Here is a 20,448-nt window from a genome sequence, read left to right as displayed (position 1 = left end):
CATGGTGAAGCCCCATCTCTACTAAAAATACAAAAATTAGCCAGATGTGGTGGTGCACGCCTATAATCCCAGCTACTCGGGAGGCTGAGGTGGGAGGGTTGCTTGAAGCCAGGAGGTTGAGGTTGCAGTAAGCCGTGATTGTGCCACTGCACTCCAGTCTGGGAGACAGAGTGAGACCTTGTTTCTAAAAAAATATATATATGTAAAATATAAAGCAGATGATGTCACTCCCTTGCTCTCAACACTTTCATCACATTTCAATACAACCCAAACTCCTCATCTTGTGGGTCTGTGTTTTGCATCTGACAGGGTGGTCAGCAGCACCTGGGGCTTGGTGACAGCTTGTCCAGGTTTGCCCAGCTACAGCACTGAAAGCCCCACGCCCTAGAACCGTCTGTCCCAGTCAAACCTGGATGCATGGCCGCCCTACCAGGGGAGCTTTTAAGACATGTAGAATCTCAGGCTGTACCCTGGATCTGTGAATTCCAACCTGAATGTTAATGAGATCCCCAAATGATTTGCACAGCAAAGTCTGGGAAGCCCTAGCCTGTGAGGCCCTGCATGTCCACCTCTCTGACTCACCTCCCCTCAGGTGCGTGGTTGCTTGAGTTCAGAGCCAAGTGAGCCACTGACTAACATGTGACCTTAGCTGAGCTGCATAGCCTCCATGTGCCTCATGGATCACTATGTAAAATCAGATCATTAATGGCATCTATCTCATAGGCTATGATGAAGATTAAGTAAATGACTTCCAGGTGACGTAACTGTCACACCACATTAGAGCCATGTTTCTCAAGCTTGAGGCTGCATCAGAATCACCTGGAGCATTTGTTAAAGCACAGCCCACCCACTGGATCCCACCCCCAGAGTTTCTGATTCAGCAATTCAGGCCCTGGAATTTGCTTTTTTTTTGAGATGGAGTCTTGTTCTGTCACCCAGGCTGGAGTGCAGTGGCGCGACCTCGGCTCACTGCAACCTGCACCTTCTGGGTTCAAGTGATTCTCTTGCCTCAGCCTCCTGAGTAGCTGGGATTACAGGTGTGCACCACCACACCCAGCTAATTTTTGTATTTTTAGTAGAGGCAGCGTTTTGCTATGTTAGCCAGGCTGGTCTCGAACTCCTGACCTCAAGTGATCCACCTGCTTGGCCTCCCAAAATTCTGGGATTACAGGCATGAGCCACTGTGCCTGACTGGGAATTTGCATTTTTGACAAGTTCCCAGGCAAACCACTACCTTACAGAAATCTAGCTTTCCAAGACTGATGTTCAGTCAGTGAACTTCCTTTTAATTCCTTTTTTCTTTTGGATGCTCTGAGCCAGGTAACTGGCCAGGAGTCAGGTTGTACTGTCAAATTGAAGGGGTAGCCTTGGTTTTTGCTCTTTTCCTAATGCTCCAACCCACGTAGGGCAGACGTCTCCGACTCTCAGCACCAACTTCCCGGCCTGCCTTTGGAGTGCGCCCCTGCCTGAGCCCCCATCCTCAGGCTGTGCTGCCCCAAGACTCTGTGGTCTCTTGATTCCTTCCAAATCCTCAGGTCTGAAGCAGAAGGCTCATGCTTTCCCTTTTCTTAAATACGGCTTTCAGTCTGAAGAACAAAGAAAATGCTGGTCCCCTTGCAGACAGAGTTCAGTGGTGCTAGTGAAGAGGGTTGAGAGGGCAGGGCTGGGCAAAGCAAAACAAGGGGCCTGTTGAATCCTAATTATGTCGATAATAATATCCCGACAACTTAAACAGACAAAATTCATCCAGCTCTAACACACCAAGCTGTCTGGAATTCATTAAGGGGAGTGACATCACTTTATTCAGAGCCTGGTTGATATAGTTGCTCTCAAATTAACGTTTTCTCCTTCAACAAACTCATTTGGTAGCAATCACAAGTTGCCACATCAGGGCATGAACTGACCCATATCACCAAACACTGGAAAACTGAAATATCTCATTACGTGTCAAGGAATGAGATATTCATCTCAGTGTCATCAACACTGAGAACATTCCTAAGCTTTTTTTTTGAGACAGAGTCTTGCTCTTGTTGCCCAGCCTGGAGTGCAATGGCACAATCTCGGCTCACTGCAACCTCTGCCTCCCAGGTTCAAGTGATTCTCCTGCCTCAGCCTCCCGAGTAGCTGGGATTACAGGCATGTGCCACCACACCTGGCTAATTTTTGTATTTTTAGTAGAGATGAGGTTTTGCCATGTGGGCCAGGCTGGTCTTGAACTCCTGACCTCATGATCCACCTGCCTTGGCCTCCCAAAGTGCTGGGATTACAGGTGTGAGCCACCACGTCCGACCCATTCCTAAGCTTTACTTGGTCTTTTTCTTACTATTCTGAAGCATTAATGGCAGACCCAGGATTGCCCACCTAAAGCTGGAGCACAAAGGACATTCCTTGGGGGCCGTGTGACCATCTAGCCCCAGAGCTGGTGACATGGTGCACACACTCCTGGCAAATTGTTGTGGCCTTTTGGCAAATTGCAAATTACAACTCTCACCAAATACATCCGTCAAGATGGAGACATCAGTGTGAGTGGATATGTTTTCTGCTTTTACGGCACAGTTTTTAGGAATAAATATTCACCAAGTTTGTCTCTAAAGATGTAAGCGTTGGATAAAGATGGAAGAAAAGAAGGCAGGCAGAGGAAGGATGGAGGGTTGACTCCACATTTTGAGATATTTATATTATTTCTACAGTCACCAAAACACACAGCAAGATGGGGCCTTTGTTCTCACTGGCTCCTGCTGAGTCCCTGGTGAGACACGGAATGGGACTCAAGACTCTGGGCCCAGTTGAGCCTGGGGATTCTTGATGCCTTCCATTCTGGTTGACTAAGAAATGCCTGAGAGAGAGGATTCCCGGGGGAGGCAGATGCAATGGCTCTCCATACCACAGCTTTCTTCTCTCCAAGGGGCTCCAATATTTCTCCTTCTCACTTCTTTTGTGCCTTAATACAAGAGGGACTTAGGATGGTCACCCCATGCTCAGGGGACTCTCCGTGCACTCAATTCCTAGTCATTAACTTCCCTTTGCCTGGCAGATTTTTTTTTTTTCTCAAAAAGCCTCTGTGGTGATTTGTCCATCCTTTCACTCAGCATTGATTGTCAGCTCTGTGTCACTCACTGCTGGCCAGGGGCCAGGGATACAGCGGTGAAGGACATGGCTCCTGCCCTCAGGTAGCACATGGCTAATAGGAAAAGAGGCATTTCCATGAATATAGAACAGCGATGAAAGGCTGGGTTCCTCTGGGTGTGGAAAACTTGGCTTTTCTGTCTCTTTTTTCACCTGATTATAATGCTTGAATAATAGGCTTGAAAGGGACCTCAGGACATCACCTAGCATGTTCTCTTGCCTCTAGATCATCAATGCAGTCAAAACCCTGGGCCTAGGGGCCCTTCCCTGTGTGCAGAGGCCTCTCCAGAGAAGCCCGCCCACTGGCCATGGCTTTAGTTGTTAGCCACCTGCCTTTCCAGCTCTCCTGTGGCATGTGCTGCCATTCCAGCTCATCTTGTCTCACCTTGTCCTTGACAGTGCGGAGTGTGACAGTTTATCAGCCCCATCCATAAATGTGAGGACTCATGACAGCAGCCCTGGGCCTCAGCGCCTTCCACATCCGCTCCGGCGCAGTCCCCTTTACTTTCCCATATATTCACGGTGTCCTCAGAGCTGGTGGCAAGATGGCCTGTAGGGAGAGCGAGTTCTCGGCTGTCGAGGGCTCTGATGGTTGGCGGGTCACGTGGGGAGCGGGTCCTACTGTCTGCTTCCCCTCCAGGCTTCCAGGCCCCCTGCCCCTCCACATTTGGGAGGAAGGCTTCCTTTGTCTTCCGCCTGGAGCCCTGGGGCGGGACCTGAGTTGCTATTAGGTGGCCAGGGAGAACCAGCCTGAATGAAAGCCCCACACTTTTTATTCCTGGGATCTGTGGGATTTATTTTTTCATCAGTTCTAGGGAAGCAGTGAAAAAAGGTGTCAGGCCTGGGGGATAATTTATATGAGTAAACACGACCAGCGAGCGGGAGCATGAGAATTAAGGCCATTTATCCCGGCTTTGATGCTCCCTTTGCCCTCTGGTCCAGCCTTCCCCACAGTCTCTATCACACCACTTTTAACCCTCTCCTGGCTCTGCTCCACGCCGGGCCTGCCGGAGCTCCTCGCAGCCGCCTTCCCTCCCCAGCCCGCCTCCCCCTCCTCCCGCAGCCCTCATTAAAGGCTGGGCAGAAGTAGCAGGCCGTGGCAGTGGCCTCCAGCTGAGGCCTGCTCCTGATTCTGCAGGGAAGGCACGTCGGGGTCCACCCTTGCTCCCCACCCTCCCATCTCCGGCCCCCAGGCTTCCTCCCCTGGACTGGCCTAGCCAGCACGTCCCGCCTGGCTGGCCTGGGCTGCCTCTCCGCTTTCCCTCCTTTCCTCTCCCCTTTCCTTCCCTCCGTCGTCCTCTGAAGATGCGCTCTGCACAGCCAAGTGGCACGGGGCTAGCATGCTTTACACTTGAGAGATGAAGTCATAACAGGTGGCAAGAGCAGAGGCTGCCGGAGCCCAGGATTCCAGTTGCCATGGAAACATGTCAGACCTGTAGAGGGACACGGGAACTGTCAGCCTGTGGAGGGTGGCGGGGGGTAACAAACGAGAGGGCCGAGGAGAGGCGCATCTCTTCCCAGAGGGCTCTGCTTACTGCCCCCGAATTCCCCAAGGGCTGTGCACCCCAACCTCCCAGGCTAGCCGGCTCCAGAAATGGAGCTGCTCAGCTGGGGCTGGGGCTGGGGCTGGGGCTGGGGCTGGGTGGTGGGTGGTGGGCACCGAGCGTGGCCGCGCATTTGTGCACACCAGGCCCTGGCAGGCGGTCAGAGCGTCTGCTCAGGATGTGAGGCCATGCTTTTGTGCACATGCCAAGGAGGAGCCTGAACTTCTGGCCTGTTTCCTATTCCCTAGGATGCTTGGGACGCAGCTCTGGTCTCAGCAGAACCCAGACGAGTGGCTGTTGCCGACAGCTGGTTTGTCCCTGCCACTCATTCTTTCTGTGAGTGGCAGGCACATCACAGCGGAGATCCGACTGGGAGGGGGAGAGGCGGTGCTGCCTGGGTGGTAGTTTTATGGAAGATTTGGGGCCTTGTTTGCCGTAGACATAAAACCTGATTTAACTCAAAAATCCTGTAGCGTGCACTAATACCTTTCCAGAATGCTCTGCTCTCGCTACCCTGAGCGTGGTCGTGGGACTGTGTGAAGCTTCACTTTTCCTTTTCCTTGCTTTGATTTATCTGAATGCTCTTCCCTGCCTTCTGTTATTTTTTTTCTACTTTCTTCTTGAACTTTGTTCCTGATTTCCATTTTTTTTTCCTTTGAGCTTTTTAGAGTTATCTCCCTCAGGTAGATTTCTAAACTCTTAAGGCTCACTTTATTTTCTCAGCAACTTACTTGTATCTCTTATATGATCTCAGCCCATGAACATTAATCAACAGAAAACCACATCCATCATCGCAGATGCTGCCATAGAGATGCCAGTTGGGTCTTTGCCCTCCCCGTCATCTTATTCTATAAAGCAGGACTCAATTTCCCATAAGCAGAAGCAAAATCTCTATTTAAATCCCACTTGCAAGGTCTGGGCGAGCTTCCTATTTATAGTAAAATCCTTTTTATAATGATCTCATATACGGTACCAGGAAATTGCTCATGGCTGGGTCAGGCCATAGGCCAACCTAGCCATGATGTGAGCTTTACTTAAAAAAATTCCTTCATGAGCCTCTGGAATTCTCCAGAGAAGTGTTTTCATAGAGTAGATGACAATAAACAGGATCACCCAGGATGGATTACTGTAGTAGGGACATTAAGTTCAAATGGAATTTCCACTTTTATCAGGCTGGTCTCAATAATTTTTATCGCTTTGGGTTTCGTAAATATCGTATTGGATAAATCAGGTTGACTCTAAAGAGATTTATGAAATATTTTATATGCAAGGTATGGCTGGAAAGTGTTTACCTCTGGACTTCCCAGGAGGCAGAGAAGTGTGATTAGAGGCACAATCTCTGGGGACACAGACAAACTGGGGGTGAATCCTGCTTTCGAAGAGCCCACCCGAGGCTTGGAGCCAGCGCTTTAATCTCTTTGGATTTCAGTTACTGCATTTGTCAAAAAAATCCCTACTTCACAAAGTTTTTGCAAGAATCAATGAAATAACATATATAAAGCATCCAGCAAAAGATTTGCCACAGTTTTGTGGTGTGATAAGTGTCTGCTTCCTTTTCTTCTCAATACGTGGTTGAACAAAAGGGAGGCTGAGTGGATAGGCATGACCTGGTATCCTCTTCTCAAGAGACAATGAATCATTGTCTTCTCTGTTCTTGTGTGTTTGGCGCAGAATGATGTCTCACCTCCCACAGGAGGGGAACAGTGTTATTCTTCCAGTGACGCAGGGCCGTTGGCTACCGACTTCTGTGTACTCTGGGAGCTGGCCGTGAGACCAGGTGGCAGACCAATTCATGCACACATGGACCAGCTCTCCTCTGTAGGGAAATAAACCAGGGGCAGTGAATGATATCCGGTGCTCCCAGGGCATCACTGTGCCACCCACTAACATCCCTGCCATCCCTCTCTAAGTCACTCATCCCACAGATTGTAGGGATTCCAACAATGAGTTAGACCTGGTCTCCAGCCTGAAGGAGTAGATCTATTTAATATAGAGAGATGATAATGTAAAACGGGGAGAGGAGGCACACAGACTCAATATGAACAAGGGTCATAATGGTGATATCAACAGTGCCCTCCCCAGGGCATGACTGATATGTTTTAGCTGAAGTTTGGGAGAGCTCCATGGGAGAACCCTTGCTCTGAAACTAATCCCAAGTACCAAAAAGTATAAGAAAATCAGGTGCATAAGCAATTAGTCCGTTCCACACCATCTGACCACAATGGAAGGATGCTTTGAGCTCACTATTGTAAGAAAAGAGTAGAAACTGAAGCAAAAATGATTTCTCTGAAAATAAAACAGAGCTGTGCATGATCACTTTCTATACTGGGCCATTGCCAGACTAAAAATGTACCTCCGCACCCTAGCTGGCCTGGCATGTCACTCCTGCACATACCAGGACCTATACATGGGATTTTAGAACCCCCCTCACCCCTTGGACAGGAACTCTGTATGGCCAACAGGATGCTGCTCTGACTCCATCTCCTCAGAAGCTTCCCTTTTTCAGATTAATTCAATTTTTTTCCTTTGGTCTTTTTACAAAGGCTCAATTCTTCCATCACTGCCTGCTTAGCTCTACTAGATCATTTCTAATTTTTTATTTCTTGTAGTATTAGAGTTCCTGATTCAATAGGGTGTTCTACCAATGGTCTGTTGGTAGTGAATGCTGTGTAGAATTGTATTAGTCCATTTTCATACTGCTAGGAAGAAACACTTGAGATTGGGTAATTTACAAAGACAAAGAGGTTTAATGGACTCACAGTTCCACTATTTTCATATTGCTAGGAAGAAACACCCGAGATTGGGTAATTTATAAAGAGAAAGAGGTTTAATGGACTCACAGTTCCACCTGGCTGGGGAGGCCTCACAATCATGGCAGAAGGCAAAGGAGGAGCAAAGGCACGTCTTACATGGCAGCAGGCAAGAGAGCATGTGCAGGGGAACTGCCCCTTATAAAACCATCAGATCCCATAAGACTTATTCACTATCACAAGAGCAGCTAGGGAAAAACCTGCCCCCATGATTCAATTATATCCTACTGGGTCTCTCCCATGACATGTGGGGATTATGAGAGCTGCAATTCAAGATGAGATTTGGGTGGGGACACAGCCAAACCATATCAAGAATTAATCTGCAAGCTTTTATACTCTATATTTTACTTCCTCATCCTCATACATCATGAGGGATATAGTGTGTTGGAGAAAATCAGATTCTTTAGTTGCTTAAAGATCTTGTGAATGGGGAGGAAATTGCAAATTATAGTAAGTCCCTAAGAGTATAGGAGAGAGACAGCTGAGGAGACTAGGCCCCCTGTAAGTTTTTATGAATGATATATATGGGATTCTCTGATTGCCTTCCATGCAGGAAGCTACCTAAGTAACGACTGGCATCTCCACATTTTATATCTAGCTCATATCAATCATGACACTTAACTTTGGTTTACCCTCAGCCCCTAAATTTAGTATACCCTATCTCTTCTTTCTGTTCATCATTTGATAGTTTTCCATCCATATCTTGTTGAGGAAACCCTGAGTTTATTTGTTTCATAGAGATGCTTGGATTTTCTTAGGAGAGTTCTAAAAATGACAAAGATGGCAATTGAGGGAGAAGGGAGAAGGGGACTCTGGTACTTCTGGATTTGGGCAATGAAAATTTTATAGGTAGAGTAAAATTTTTGCGGATGTACTGCTTTTTGGAGATTATTTGCAAAAGCATTCTGTATGCCATGCAGATGTGTTTGAGATCCAGGGACTGATGAAGACAAGCCTACACTCAACAGACCCCAGAATGTGGCCAGCTCCTCTGTCTCCCCCAAACAGCTAACACTTCTTGTAGAGAATTGTCTGCTTCCCTGAAGATGGAAATCAATGACTTAGAAACCAATTAAACAATCCAAATAGCAACTGATAAATGGATTAACCCTCTATAATGAAATTCCTCTAGCTTTTGTCTTCTGCCTTCCCCAGGTAAGTTTTCTATTCCTGGAGGCAAAGCAGAGGCATGGAGGAAGTGGAGGCCAGAGGGAATCACATTAAAGTGGGTGAATCCGTTTATCACTTACTGTCTGGATGGTATTTCTGCTCACATCTCTGCTTCCTTTTTCGGATTTGTACCCTATGGGACCCTGATTAACGTTAGCCAGTGAATAATGAAAGGCAGCAGCAGACACTGGGTCTGGTGAGGAGGAAGATACTTGGACGGTTAGGGCTGATCCCATAAACAGAAAGACTTTTCTTCTTAGTCACAAACAGGGAGTGTGAATATGACAAAGAAATGCCCGCAATAGGGAGGGAGAAACAGAAAAAGGGAGGCATTTCTCTCCATGCAAATAATCTGTTCAAGGCTTCTCAAGCAGCCGCTGGAAATGGAATGATTTTGGTGCATGAGGACAGGTGCTATTCTCCTCACAGGCTTTGTTTTCAAAGTCATGTCCCAAGATTTCTCTTTGCCTTTGTTTAAGGATCTCCAGCAGGAGTGGGTTTTGAAGTTAGTGTGTTCAGTTACTTGTGACGGTCTTAAGCCTAAAGACATGCTCAATAATTCACCATTTAATCCATCTCTGGCATGAGGCTGAGCCAAGTGCCTAGAAACCTGGGTCTAGTTCTGATTTTGGGCACTTGGGGTCTCGGGTACTTTCCATGGTCAATGGGTCTGGACTTCAGGGAGATGAGACTCCCCTTCAGGGAGATTGATACCCCACCAAGATGTTTGTCCAAGTCCTCAAGAGCATCTTTGGTGTTCTTCCCGGAAATGACCTCCCATCAGTGCTTCTTTGTTTTCCATTTCAGGGACAGGAAGAATATCTCCTAAACAAGAGCACTGTTCCCAATGGCAAGGTCCAGGCAATGGCTCTTTCCTCTCCCTGTCTTCACACCACGGTGTGTGGTTTCCATCTGATGCCTGGGGCCTGGGCCCACAGGGCTGATTGTTTAGGGCTGAGAGTAGTTCACTTGACCAGTACCCCTTCTGGATGGTTTGATCATCTAAGGTTGCAATCAGAGGAGCAGGGTGATTTCTGCAACAACACAGAGCTGGGGAATACTCTAAAAATTAAACTCTGTGTGACTTGCAAGATATTATTAGTACCATTAAACCTGAAAGGATCCAAAAGAAAGAGTGGCCCAATTTGCCAACTTGGTTATAATAAAACCTCAGATTCCTTCTGGAGCAGATTCTACCACACTGTAGGAGGAGAAGAAGGGGCAGTTGAAACTCATGTAAGCCTGAAATTGGAATGTTTTAAATGTTCCCACAGCCCAGAAAGGACCGGATGGAACAGTCATTCCCAATAACTACTGTGACTTCTGCTTGGGGGGCTCCAACATGAATAAGAAGAGTGGGCGGCCTGAAGAGCTGGTGTCCTGCGCAGACTGTGGACGCTCTGGTGAGTGTGGCCCCTTCCCACACGGGGTGCCCGTAGACCAGGAATGCTCCTCTTGCATTCCTCGTCCATCTTGTGGTGCTGGAGACTGGAGAGGGAAGCGATGGTGGCGATGCTTTCGAGTGGAGAGGGGTTTTCAGCTGATTCTGGTATTTTTCTTCTTTGGGTCTCAAGAACAAAAAGTTATGCCCTAGGATCCAGGGGAAAGGGCAAAGAGAAGTTTTGGGTTTGTGTCTAGCCTTTCCATGAGCTGCATATTTCTTTGTGCGTGTTTTTACGGACCACAGCGAGGTAGAGTGGAAAAACCTGGAGAGAAGGCAACGTGCTTTCTCGTAGTGGATGATGCACATGTAACAGAAAGATGTGTTTGTTCTGTGGAAGTGCCTAGGGCAAACCCGAAGAGTGTGGTGTGGTATGGAAACATGAGTATTCGGAGAGCAACCACATCTTGAATTGTGGGAGTCAGAGATCCCTGGGCTCCTGGCTAGCTGCATAAACAGCACCGCCATTGGCCACTCATCTCATTTTCTAAAACGGAACTGAAGAGACCCCAATAGATCAATGAGGCAAAAGGACAGGCATTCCTAGGGTAATCTGCAGCTGATTTGGTGTATATGTTTATATTTTAACCTATCCAAAGGCTAAAAGAACAGAAAGAGACTTTTGGTCTTGTTCCTTCATTCTTAAAATGAATTCACGTCTTCAGGTTATGTTCAAATGGTTGTTTTTTTTTTAGTTCTAACCAAACCATTATTTTTGGCTGGCCATGGTTGGTTGGTACTACTTATTTTTCATATTGTATTGTGTCAGCACTAGACCACAGTGCGAGGCAGGGAGGAGGGAATTTCAACCCCATTTTTAGTCTCATCAACCCCTGATATGAGTAGGTGAAACAGTTTGGTTGGATGCTTGGTTCCAGCAATAAGGAGTCATTTCTCCTTTCTACCTTTCTATCCAGTGTCTTTTTCACTCCCAGTCCCCAGAGAAGAACTGAGATGACCCCATCATGGTTGACTGTAGCAGCTCAGCTCTTTCCTTGCTCTGTCTGCAAACCTTAGCTTTAGCCCTTTTATATTTTGATGGTAGGGCTGTTTAGGGCTTAAGGCTGGCTTGAGTAGCAAATCAGTAATTTTAAAAGGACTGTGGTTTCTGCTGCACACAACCCTCAACGTGTGACTCTCAAGGGTGGTCCATTTGTGCAATTCTGTCAATTCATTTACTTTCCAAACATAGTACCTAACATTGAATTTTTTACTCCATGGATGCTAGCGTAGAAGACAGGGCCCTTGTGATAGCGGACTGTGTTTTTTTAAGATACTTAAAAAAAAAAAAACAGATGAAATTCAATGCAGTGTTTTTTAAAAGCAAGCAATCAGATGAAATCTCTACTTCCAGAAGCAAGGTCACTTGGAGTGATGGTCTAAGCAACACGTTATGGACTGCTGTAGGTTTGGATGGGTTAGAGGGGGCAGCTTCAGAATTCTCGTTACAAACTGCTATAATTTCTCCCCTTCCTTTCTTACAAAAGATGGGGTGCTAGAATCTAAGCCATGGGATGTCAGGAGTGAGAAGTTGTTTTTTTCTATGCAAAGCCTCTTTCCACAACCTTCCCTCAGCTTTCCCCCCAAGGTTCTGTCTGCTATGTGGTTCAGGGAGCCATTTTCTACCAGCCTAGGTATTCTCATTGCATTTACCAAGGATTGGTTTTGGTAGATCATTTAGTCAAGGTCTGACTTTGGTGTTCCTGAAATAGTTGATACCATGGGAAGAAACAGGTTTCATTGGCCCATGAGATGAGATGTGCTTGTTAAGGCAGGTGGGCGAATACTTCTCTGGAGCCTCCCTACGGTCCTTCCAGAGAAGAGTATGGAGCTTGGAAGAGCTTCCTTCCTCTCCCATCTACCCTACCACTGCTGTTTCCTGGGAGAAAGTGAGGTTCCTGAAATTGGCACCATGAGGGATGTATCATTCCCTTATACAAGAGCAGTCCTGGGGCTCATTTAGAATGTGAAAGAGTTTAAACCTGAGTTTTACAGATTTCAGGATGCTCTGATTTATTAGGGCTTTTCTGCTACTATTTCTCACCTTTGTAGTGCCCTGAGTGAGATTTGACAACTGAACTTTCTGGAGTAACCAATACCTGGGCATGGCTGGTGGCTGGAGTGTGTGTGTGTGTATGTGTGTGTGTATGTGTGGTGTGCACGCGTGCACATGTGTGTGGATGCAGATCACAGAAATTTCCTCCTGTGGTTAAAGAAAACAGACTCTTTTATCACCTACCACTTATCAGACTTTCCAACTTCCTTTTGCTTTGAGTGCAAATGAACAACATGGCATAAGGGGAGAATTGAAAGGGTTCTGAAAGAATGGGATTAGAAGTGGGTAAAAATAAAAATGAAATAGATGGAGGCTTAACCACCTTGAATGGGTTATCTGACAGTAATACCTTTGTAGAGCTGACTGTCAAAGTGAAGGACAAACATTGTTCAAAGAAACACCAACAGAAAACACCAAAGAAATCCCAACCAGGCTTAAAAACCACCAAGGAAAATCATTGTCTGGGGCGGGGTTGAGTGAGCGTGCAAGCGCCTGTGTGTATGTACAACAGAAGAAAGATCATGGTTGAATCTTTTGCTGTCGGAAGCTGTGGACATATGTACTATGGTAGAGATGATGCCTTTTCGGAAAGTGGGGGAAGCCTCTTCCCTGGAAATGTTTGCTTTGTCCCAAATCCCCTTCACCAAGTGATGCACCGGGTTAATCCCTTTGGTGTGCAAATGGTTTAATATCTTGCTATTAAGAATAGCATTGTAATAATGTAATGAGAATATTAATAATGCTGTCTGTTGCTTAACCCATGTGCTGATATATTCATCATACATGTCAGCTCATTTGGGAGGAGAAGGCAGGAAGGAGAAGGAGGCAGCGGCCGCAGCACGTACCACGGAGGACTTATTCGGTTCCACGTCAGAAAGTGACACGTCAACTTTCCACGGCTTTGATGAGGACGATTTGGAAGAGCCTCGCTCCTGTCGAGGACGCCGCAGTGGCCGGGGTTCGCCCACAGCAGATAAAAAGGGCAGTTGCTAAACCCACGGAACAGACTCTCTGGGCAATTAGCCATCCCCCTCTGACTTTGGTCATTGTGCTGGTTCTGATATATTTTTTTTTAATGAAAGGCAACTTTAGATTTTCCCTCTATCCTTGCTTTTTTCCCCCTCACTTCCCATGTGTCCCTCCATCCCTCCCCGCACCCCTCTGTTTTGGGTATGTACAACAGAAGCACAAACTACTGAAACAAAACAAAACAGCAGAATGAGCGTTCTTCCGAGAGATGGCATCGTGATGCGCTATTTATTTTCCATAGAAATAGGAAGTTAGACGGATTGTCTCTTTTCTGAGGGGAGGGGGTCTTTTTGACAGGAGCAGAGTTGATGTCCTCCATTTTCATATTTATTGGCAAAAAGAAGAGAAGAAACTTTGGGTTGGAAACAAAGAGCCAATAACATTAAAACATTATTATTTATATATTCTAGCTATTATTAGAATCAGACTTTTTTTTGAGAGAGAGAGAGAAGGGAAATCAAAGAAATCGAAGCAATATCCTGTTTAGAGGCAAGCCACCCGGTGGGGAGAATTTCCTCAATGGGAGATGGTTGCACTTTCTGTGCCCCAAGGAGTTTGCGGCTCCCCGTGGCAGACCCCTCCCTCATTCTCCTCCCTGACCTTTCCATCTTCCTCTCTGCTTGCGAGAAAATGTCAGTAGTTCCAGAGAAGTCGGGGTGCCTATGCCTGGCCTCCCTCCACACCTGGGCCCTGACCAGCCGCCTCCTGGGCTCCTCCTCCTCCGTCAGTAGAGCTGCTGTTTTGTTATTGCTGGTTTTTCCTCACTTTCCTCCTGGCAAAGAACGACTTCCTAATGCAGGGATGGAATATAAGCAGAACGTCATGGGCTCAGCAGTGACTCCACCACCCGAGGCCGAGGCCGTGCTTCTGGAAGATAAAAGGAGACGTCATCGTGTGTTTCCCCTCCCCTTGCCCCTGTTAAGAAACATATCAATACCCATTGGATGATCAAGGCTACCGTATTTCTTCTATTTTTTTTATAGTGCCCGCCAGGCACTTTGTTTTATGTTTCCAATAGCACTTCCTGAAATAAACCAAAGCAATACTGCTCAAGGCCCCTGGGGCGATGGAGAAGGCCACCCACCTCACTGATAGTCCCAAGAATGACCGGCTGCGAGGTCCTAGTCAAAAGGTATGTCTTGGCTAACCTGTCTTGCAATGTGGGCAAAACCATCATATCTATTTTTTAGTTTTCTTTTTCTTTTTCCTTTTTCCCCCAGCTTGCTTTTTTGTTTTCCTGGGTTTAGACCCCCTTCTTAGTGTAAGAGTGGCTGCTGGAGTGTCTCCCCCTGGCCCTCTGTGGCCTGTGTGTGCATGTGAACTCGTGGGCCCCGGCATAGGTGTGGGATCCGAGTCTTGCTTGGACTATGGGAGGGGCTTGGTGTGGAGAATGGCAGGCTTCTGGCTTCAACTACAAGAGAAAATGGCTGGGGAAGTACTTGGCTAACTCTGCCTCCCTTGGCTAAAGCTGGAAGTGGAGTCCAGGGAACTGAGATTGGAGTTGGCTGCTGGATTTGGGTAGGAATAAGGAGGTGTGGCCACAGGGCACTGCATGTCTAGGTGGTGTTTCTTACTCTGGGTACCAATTTCAAAACCAAGAGGATGAGTCTAAATTAAAGAAGATCCCTGATTAGGCACAAAACTCAACTTGGCTTTTTGGAAGATTCTGCACTCCTTTTAAGGTTGGCCAGGGTCTCTGGCCTCCGGCCTCCAGGAGTGCACGGTTCTGGAAACGCAGGCAGAACCATTTGACATGGGTTGGAAGACCCAAGTAGCTGCCTGGTTAACGGACTGCTTATCAGTGTCTCTGGGAAGACCTGCTTTGACAGTCCAGCCCCTGCAGATCTTCATGAATTAGAACACTCCTTAAAATAACAAACCAACCTGAAACACAAGGACAAGCCAAGAAACCCAGAAATGGAGACTTTGTGCTTTCCTGGTAGCCTGAGACAGAAAGGGCTTCCACTTTTCTCATGCTTGAGGTGTGTATGTGATCACCTGGGCATTTATTCTCAGTTTTGAGGGAATGAAAGTAACAATCCCACCCACTTTTGGGCTGTTCTGTCTAATCTATATGTGGCCTGTTCCTAGGAAATAGGGCATAAACCTCCAAGGTTGTCATATTCTGCATGCTCACACGTCAGCCAATAGAGTTTGTTCCAGTAGGTTTCTGCTAAGGGGATACAATGTACACTTGCTGTCATTTTCCACCTCTTTACTCTGTACCTTTGACTCAGATATTGGATTCATGGGATTACAACTTGCTTTCATTGATAAAATATGAGCTTCTATGTTAATAAACATATGTTCAACCAGTCTACACTCTCATTTGCATTCTGTCTAGTTGCTCATAGTCCCAGAATTCTCAATGACAATTTGCCTTTACACTTGAGGTGTTTTTTTTTTAATCCACATATTTAAAGCAAATTATAAAGGCTACCTAATTTCACAGTCTAGCTTGGAGTCTAACAGAGAAACTAACCATTTAGAACTAACAAGGCAAACTCTCAGGAGAATGTTTATTTGAGAATGGGTATTGCTTGTCTATTTTATATTTAATAGTATAGCTTGATCTTTGATCTTCAGTTTCTCTTCTTGAAGGTAGTAGATAGATATCCTCACTTTTCTCCCTTGGGGTAATAGAAGCATAGTAAGGTTTCTTAGCATTGCCAGAGCATCTGGTCTCACCTTGCTTATAGTGTCTTTGAACAGACTCAAGATTTATACCCTTAAAAACTGGAAGGGACTTTTAAGATGATCAAGTTCAAATCTTTCACTTTTCAGTTGAGAAAAGTTGACCCAGAGAGGTTAAGTGAGTTAAGTTTGAGGGACTGGGATGGGCATTGCTTTGGAGGGAAATGTTTTAAGGCAAAGGAAGGAAGCTCCGAGAGAGAAGATGTCGGAGGAGGAAGCTGGCTGTCCTGGGTTTCCAACCACTTTAGTGGTGGATGTGATATCTTTATCTCCCTTTCTCTAGATAGCAGTCGTCTACATTTTTGTGTGAGGCATTGTTCTGGGCGCTTTCCTTGGAATATGTCACTTAATCCTCATTACTACTCCCATGAGATAGGTGTTTATATTAATCCCCAGTTTGCAGAAACTGAGGTTAGTAATAAGGTTAAGAAATGTACAGCTAGGAAGGAGGCAGGTTTTGATCCCTGGCAACCTGATTGTAGAGCCTATGCTCTATCATTGCCTGCATTGCGCCTTGCATAGTGTATAATTAGGGAATATACATGCATGCATGTATACATACTTTGCTGTTTCTCAATTCCAACTGAAGAAAAGAGTTTTTGTAATGAATATAGCTTTTAAAAGGTAACGTCATTAAAAGAAATTTCGACAACTGAAGAGTAAGCAATTAGATCCTGTAAAAGAGAATTCTGATTCAGATTCTCTGCGGAATATTGTAGATAACTTATCTTCTTAATCATCATTTCTAGACAATGTACAAAGAGATCACCTTTTTTGTGACCTTAAGAATTGTAGGAGCTGTGTGAACAGTCAACACACCTTTCTGTTGTTGCTTTTGTTAAATAAGTATCACTACTCAAAATTCAAAATACAAAAGAAATTAGAGTCATCAAGATGAAAATGATCTGACCAGCTTCCTTTGCCCTCAGCTCAGTAAAGTACCACCCTGAGTTTTCTGAGTCCCAGGCCAAAGAGAGGGGAACCAAAGATACAGAACTTTCTAATTTGTTACAACATTTTAATCCCCTGGGGAGGGGGGTCGTTGACCTAAAGGTGACAATTGTTATGGTCTAGCTGATTTTTTTCCCTACCTAGAACAATCAAATCCTTTATTTCTGTTACTGAGAGACTATGTAAAGATCAGACACTGTAATCACTATAACCCTGGGAATTAGAAATATGCATTTAATTTTTTAGAGGTACTATAAAGACAGTAATCCAATTTGCTACTGGTATTTTAGAGAGAAGAATTTAATAAAAAAAAATGTGATGTTCACATCAATAGCATCCCTTTAAGGGTTCCTGCTTACTCTGCATCTCTCTCTGCACCTAATGGGCTACAGACTGATACTGCTTTATACAGCACTGGAGGGAACACAAGATCATTACTCAGTCAGAGAACTAAAGGGTGTTTGGGGGTTCTCACTTCATGGTGGAATAAAATTAATTAATTTTATCCCCGTATACCTCCTGTTACATCTGATGAATATGATCTTGAACATGTACTTAAAATTGGAGCAGACTCATCTGTTAGGAATTTTTCCTCAGGGGATTTTGCTCAGCCTTTGGAGGAGAAGTGACTTGTGTTGTGTGTTTTCTGAGTGAGCTGTCTTTGATCTGGTGTGTGGAAGCCTAGAGTGGAGATGACAAGTTCTGCGCTCTGGGCTCGGCTCCCTGTGTGAATTTGTTGACAGGGGTCTCTGCCTCAGTTTCTGAGAGAGGAAATGGACATTTCTTTCCCTATTAGAATATGTAGCTCATATTATTTCATGATGATGCTTAACTCTGTGAGGTAGGGTAGATGTTATTTATTCCCGTTTTACTGATGAGGAAACTGGGTTTTGATCCTGTTTGATGACTTGTCTAAAGTTCCAGGCTCAGTAAATGATGTATGGATCTTCTAATAATCTTTCCTCAGTCTGTACTGACTTCCCCAAAGATCATCTTTGGAAGATTTCTTGAGTGAAATCAGTAAGATGCATGTAGGTCTTCTATTCAAGAATTTATTAGATGAAAAGGAGGTATTTGATTCTGTAAAAGAAAAAACCAAAACAACAGAAACCCCAAATGAAACTATGACACATTAGAATCTTTCTGAGAAGTAGCAATGTCTAAGTCCTCATGAACTTTCTGGGAGAAATAAAGTTGAGCTTCCTAAATGGTCACTGTATTTGTGGTGCCAGTGGTAGCGGGGGTAATGGTGGCAGGGAGTGAACATTTTGGGCCCTGGTCACAAACCCAATTGCTTCTAACACAAAAACATTGAATTATATAATATTGTGGTGTTTAATAAAAGTGATTTCTGATCACCTATTCAAAATAGTAATATAGGAAAAGCCATTCTGCATGATTGGTTTACAAAATAAATGAGAATGATGGAAGATTCCTGTCAGAACTGAATTATTAGATAAAAAACATTGGCAATTAGGTTTTCAAAGTATCTCACCACTGGAACTCAACCAATAACTACGGCTTTTTAAAAAATTTACTTCTGAAATAATTTATACTTACAAAAAACTTACAAAGATTACACCAAGAATTCCCATATGTCCTTCACCCAGATTCTTCAAATAACCACGGTACAATGACCACAATCAGGAAATTCACGTCGGTGCAATGCTATAACCTACAGACCTTATTCAACTTCTGCCAGTTGTCTCACTAGTGTCCTTTTTCTGGTCCAGGATCCAGTCTGGGCTCACAGGTTGCCACGTCCTCTTACAAGTCCTTTAATCTGGAATAGTTAGTACTACAATCTTGTTTTTCACAACCTTGATACTGGTTAGTCATTTCATAGCAAAAGCCATTCAGTTCAGGCTTGGATGCTGTTTTTCTAATGACTAAACTGAAGTTGTGCGTTTTGGTTAGGATACCGTAGAAATGATGTTGTATCCTTCTCAGTGCATTACATCAGGAGGTATGTGATTGATTTACACCATTAGTGGGGACTCAGACATTTGGCCTTTCAGCTGAGATTTCAGGCTAGTCTGTTTACAGACCTTGGATGATAGCATTTTCATTCAGATATACCTTGGTTCATTTGGCAACTAGGGACTGAGTAATAACAGTATGCATGTGACTGCTCAGCACTGTGAAGGATAGGATAAAATTAAACATGGGGCAATGAATTCATTGGCCATTGGATTTATTTTGTGACCTAGTGGATCAGACTAGAAATTCATTATAAATAGTTAAAATCATGTAAGAGCTATCATGGGGTAGTATGTGATTATTTTTGCCATGGATCTCAGTGGACAAGAAGATTTTCTTGGAGGAAGCCATCTAGATCAACAAAGAGCTCCAGATGGACCGTTGCTGTTGAATCTGTAGGCAAGAATGTCTATTGTCAGAGACAATGGAGATAATATTCGAAAAAAAAGCAAAGCCGGGAATCACAATCTAACCCATGTAAAATGGCAAAAATCACCATTCGAAAACCCGTCTAAGTACCATTCCATAGCATTTTGTTCCTGCTGCTCCTGTGCTTATCACAACACACCATGTTTGCTTGTAGTCCTTCTCAAACAGATGGCGTGTTCCTTGAGGGCAAAGGTGGTATCACTCATGTCCTCCAGACAGTGCCTGACACCAATGTGCCATAATTATTTGTTGAAATAAACTGAGAACTGAGCAGTTTCTGAGCTAATTAGTGGAAGTCTTACCAAATCTCACTCTATACATAGAGGATGCTTAATAAATATTGTTGACAGAAAGATTGGAGAAGTCTCTGGACACAGCATCCAGTGGTTAAGTCAGAGGGGGCAGGTGGGAGGTGGTGAGGTGGTGGTGAGCGGTAAAGGAGAGAAAAGGGGAATGTCAGGACAGCGGTGGGGAGGGGTTGACAATGTGTGGAGGGGTAGAAAACTATGCCTTCTTGCCGGGGATTGAGAGCAGGAGACTAAGAACACAGCTGCACATTGTTTCACTTTTATGGCCTGCAGTTGACCTAACCAGAGGAAACAAAAGAGAAAATGGAAGTTAGGAGTGCCAAATTGGGACTCACCCACAATTTTCTAGGTGGCTTCAGTGGGGCAAAGGAAAAATACATGCGTGTGTGTGTTGGGAGGTCAGGGGTGGAAATTTGAGGAAACTGAAAGAGTGTGGGGTAAGCTTATGAGACAGACTCACTACAGAGTGGCAGGTAACATCTGACCAGAGGGGTCGGGGTACTGGGAGAGGGACAGAAAGACTCCTGGCAGGGAGTGAAATGATGACAGATGCCCATGGAGAGAACAATTGGCAGGCATTCTGTGGGAGGTCCTAGGAAAGGTCGCCTGGGTTTGATCACTCAAGGGAAGGAGCTAGAGGCAGGTGGTGTCAGCAAACAGCATGAGGGAAGTGGGGGTAGGGTGCACCAGCAAAGCGGATCAGAAAGGGAGACAGTGGGGTGGGATAGGGTAGAGTCAAGGAACAGGAGCAGGTGTGGAGGGAGGACTTGGTCAAGGAGGAAAGTTGGATGGATGGAGCCTCAGCTTTGGAAGAGCATCTAATCCAGGCCTGTGCACCTGACCATTGAGTGATGCCTTGGGTACCAGGAGAGATGGGGCAGGGGAGGGGCCTTTCAACTTGGAAGAGGAT

General features: G+C 45.3%; 1 protein-coding gene across 4 annotated transcripts in view; it reads left to right on the top strand.

Annotated features, from left to right (window-relative positions):
• The window catches only part of DPF3 (double PHD fingers 3), a 282,508-nt gene that overhangs the window by 213,165 nt on the left and 48,895 nt on the right, over positions 1–20,448 (top strand). For 3 of the 4 annotated variants that reach the window (XM_030812922.1, XM_003263659.4, XM_030812916.1), the window contains exon 8: positions 9,925–10,053. In XM_030812922.1, coding sequence (XP_030668782.1) covers positions 9,925–10,053 — 129 coding nt within the window. Of the gene's footprint in view, positions 1–9,924; positions 10,054–12,937; positions 14,309–20,448 lie in introns of all 4 variants that reach the window. The other variant, XR_004030095.1, reaches the window with a different exon arrangement.

The sequence above is a fragment of the Nomascus leucogenys genome, chromosome 1a (genome assembly GCF_006542625.1).
Source record: "Nomascus leucogenys isolate Asia chromosome 1a, Asia_NLE_v1, whole genome shotgun sequence".
Taxonomy (NCBI): Eukaryota; Metazoa; Chordata; class Mammalia; order Primates; family Hylobatidae; genus Nomascus; species Nomascus leucogenys.
This window is presented reverse-complemented; position numbering and strand designations above follow the sequence as displayed.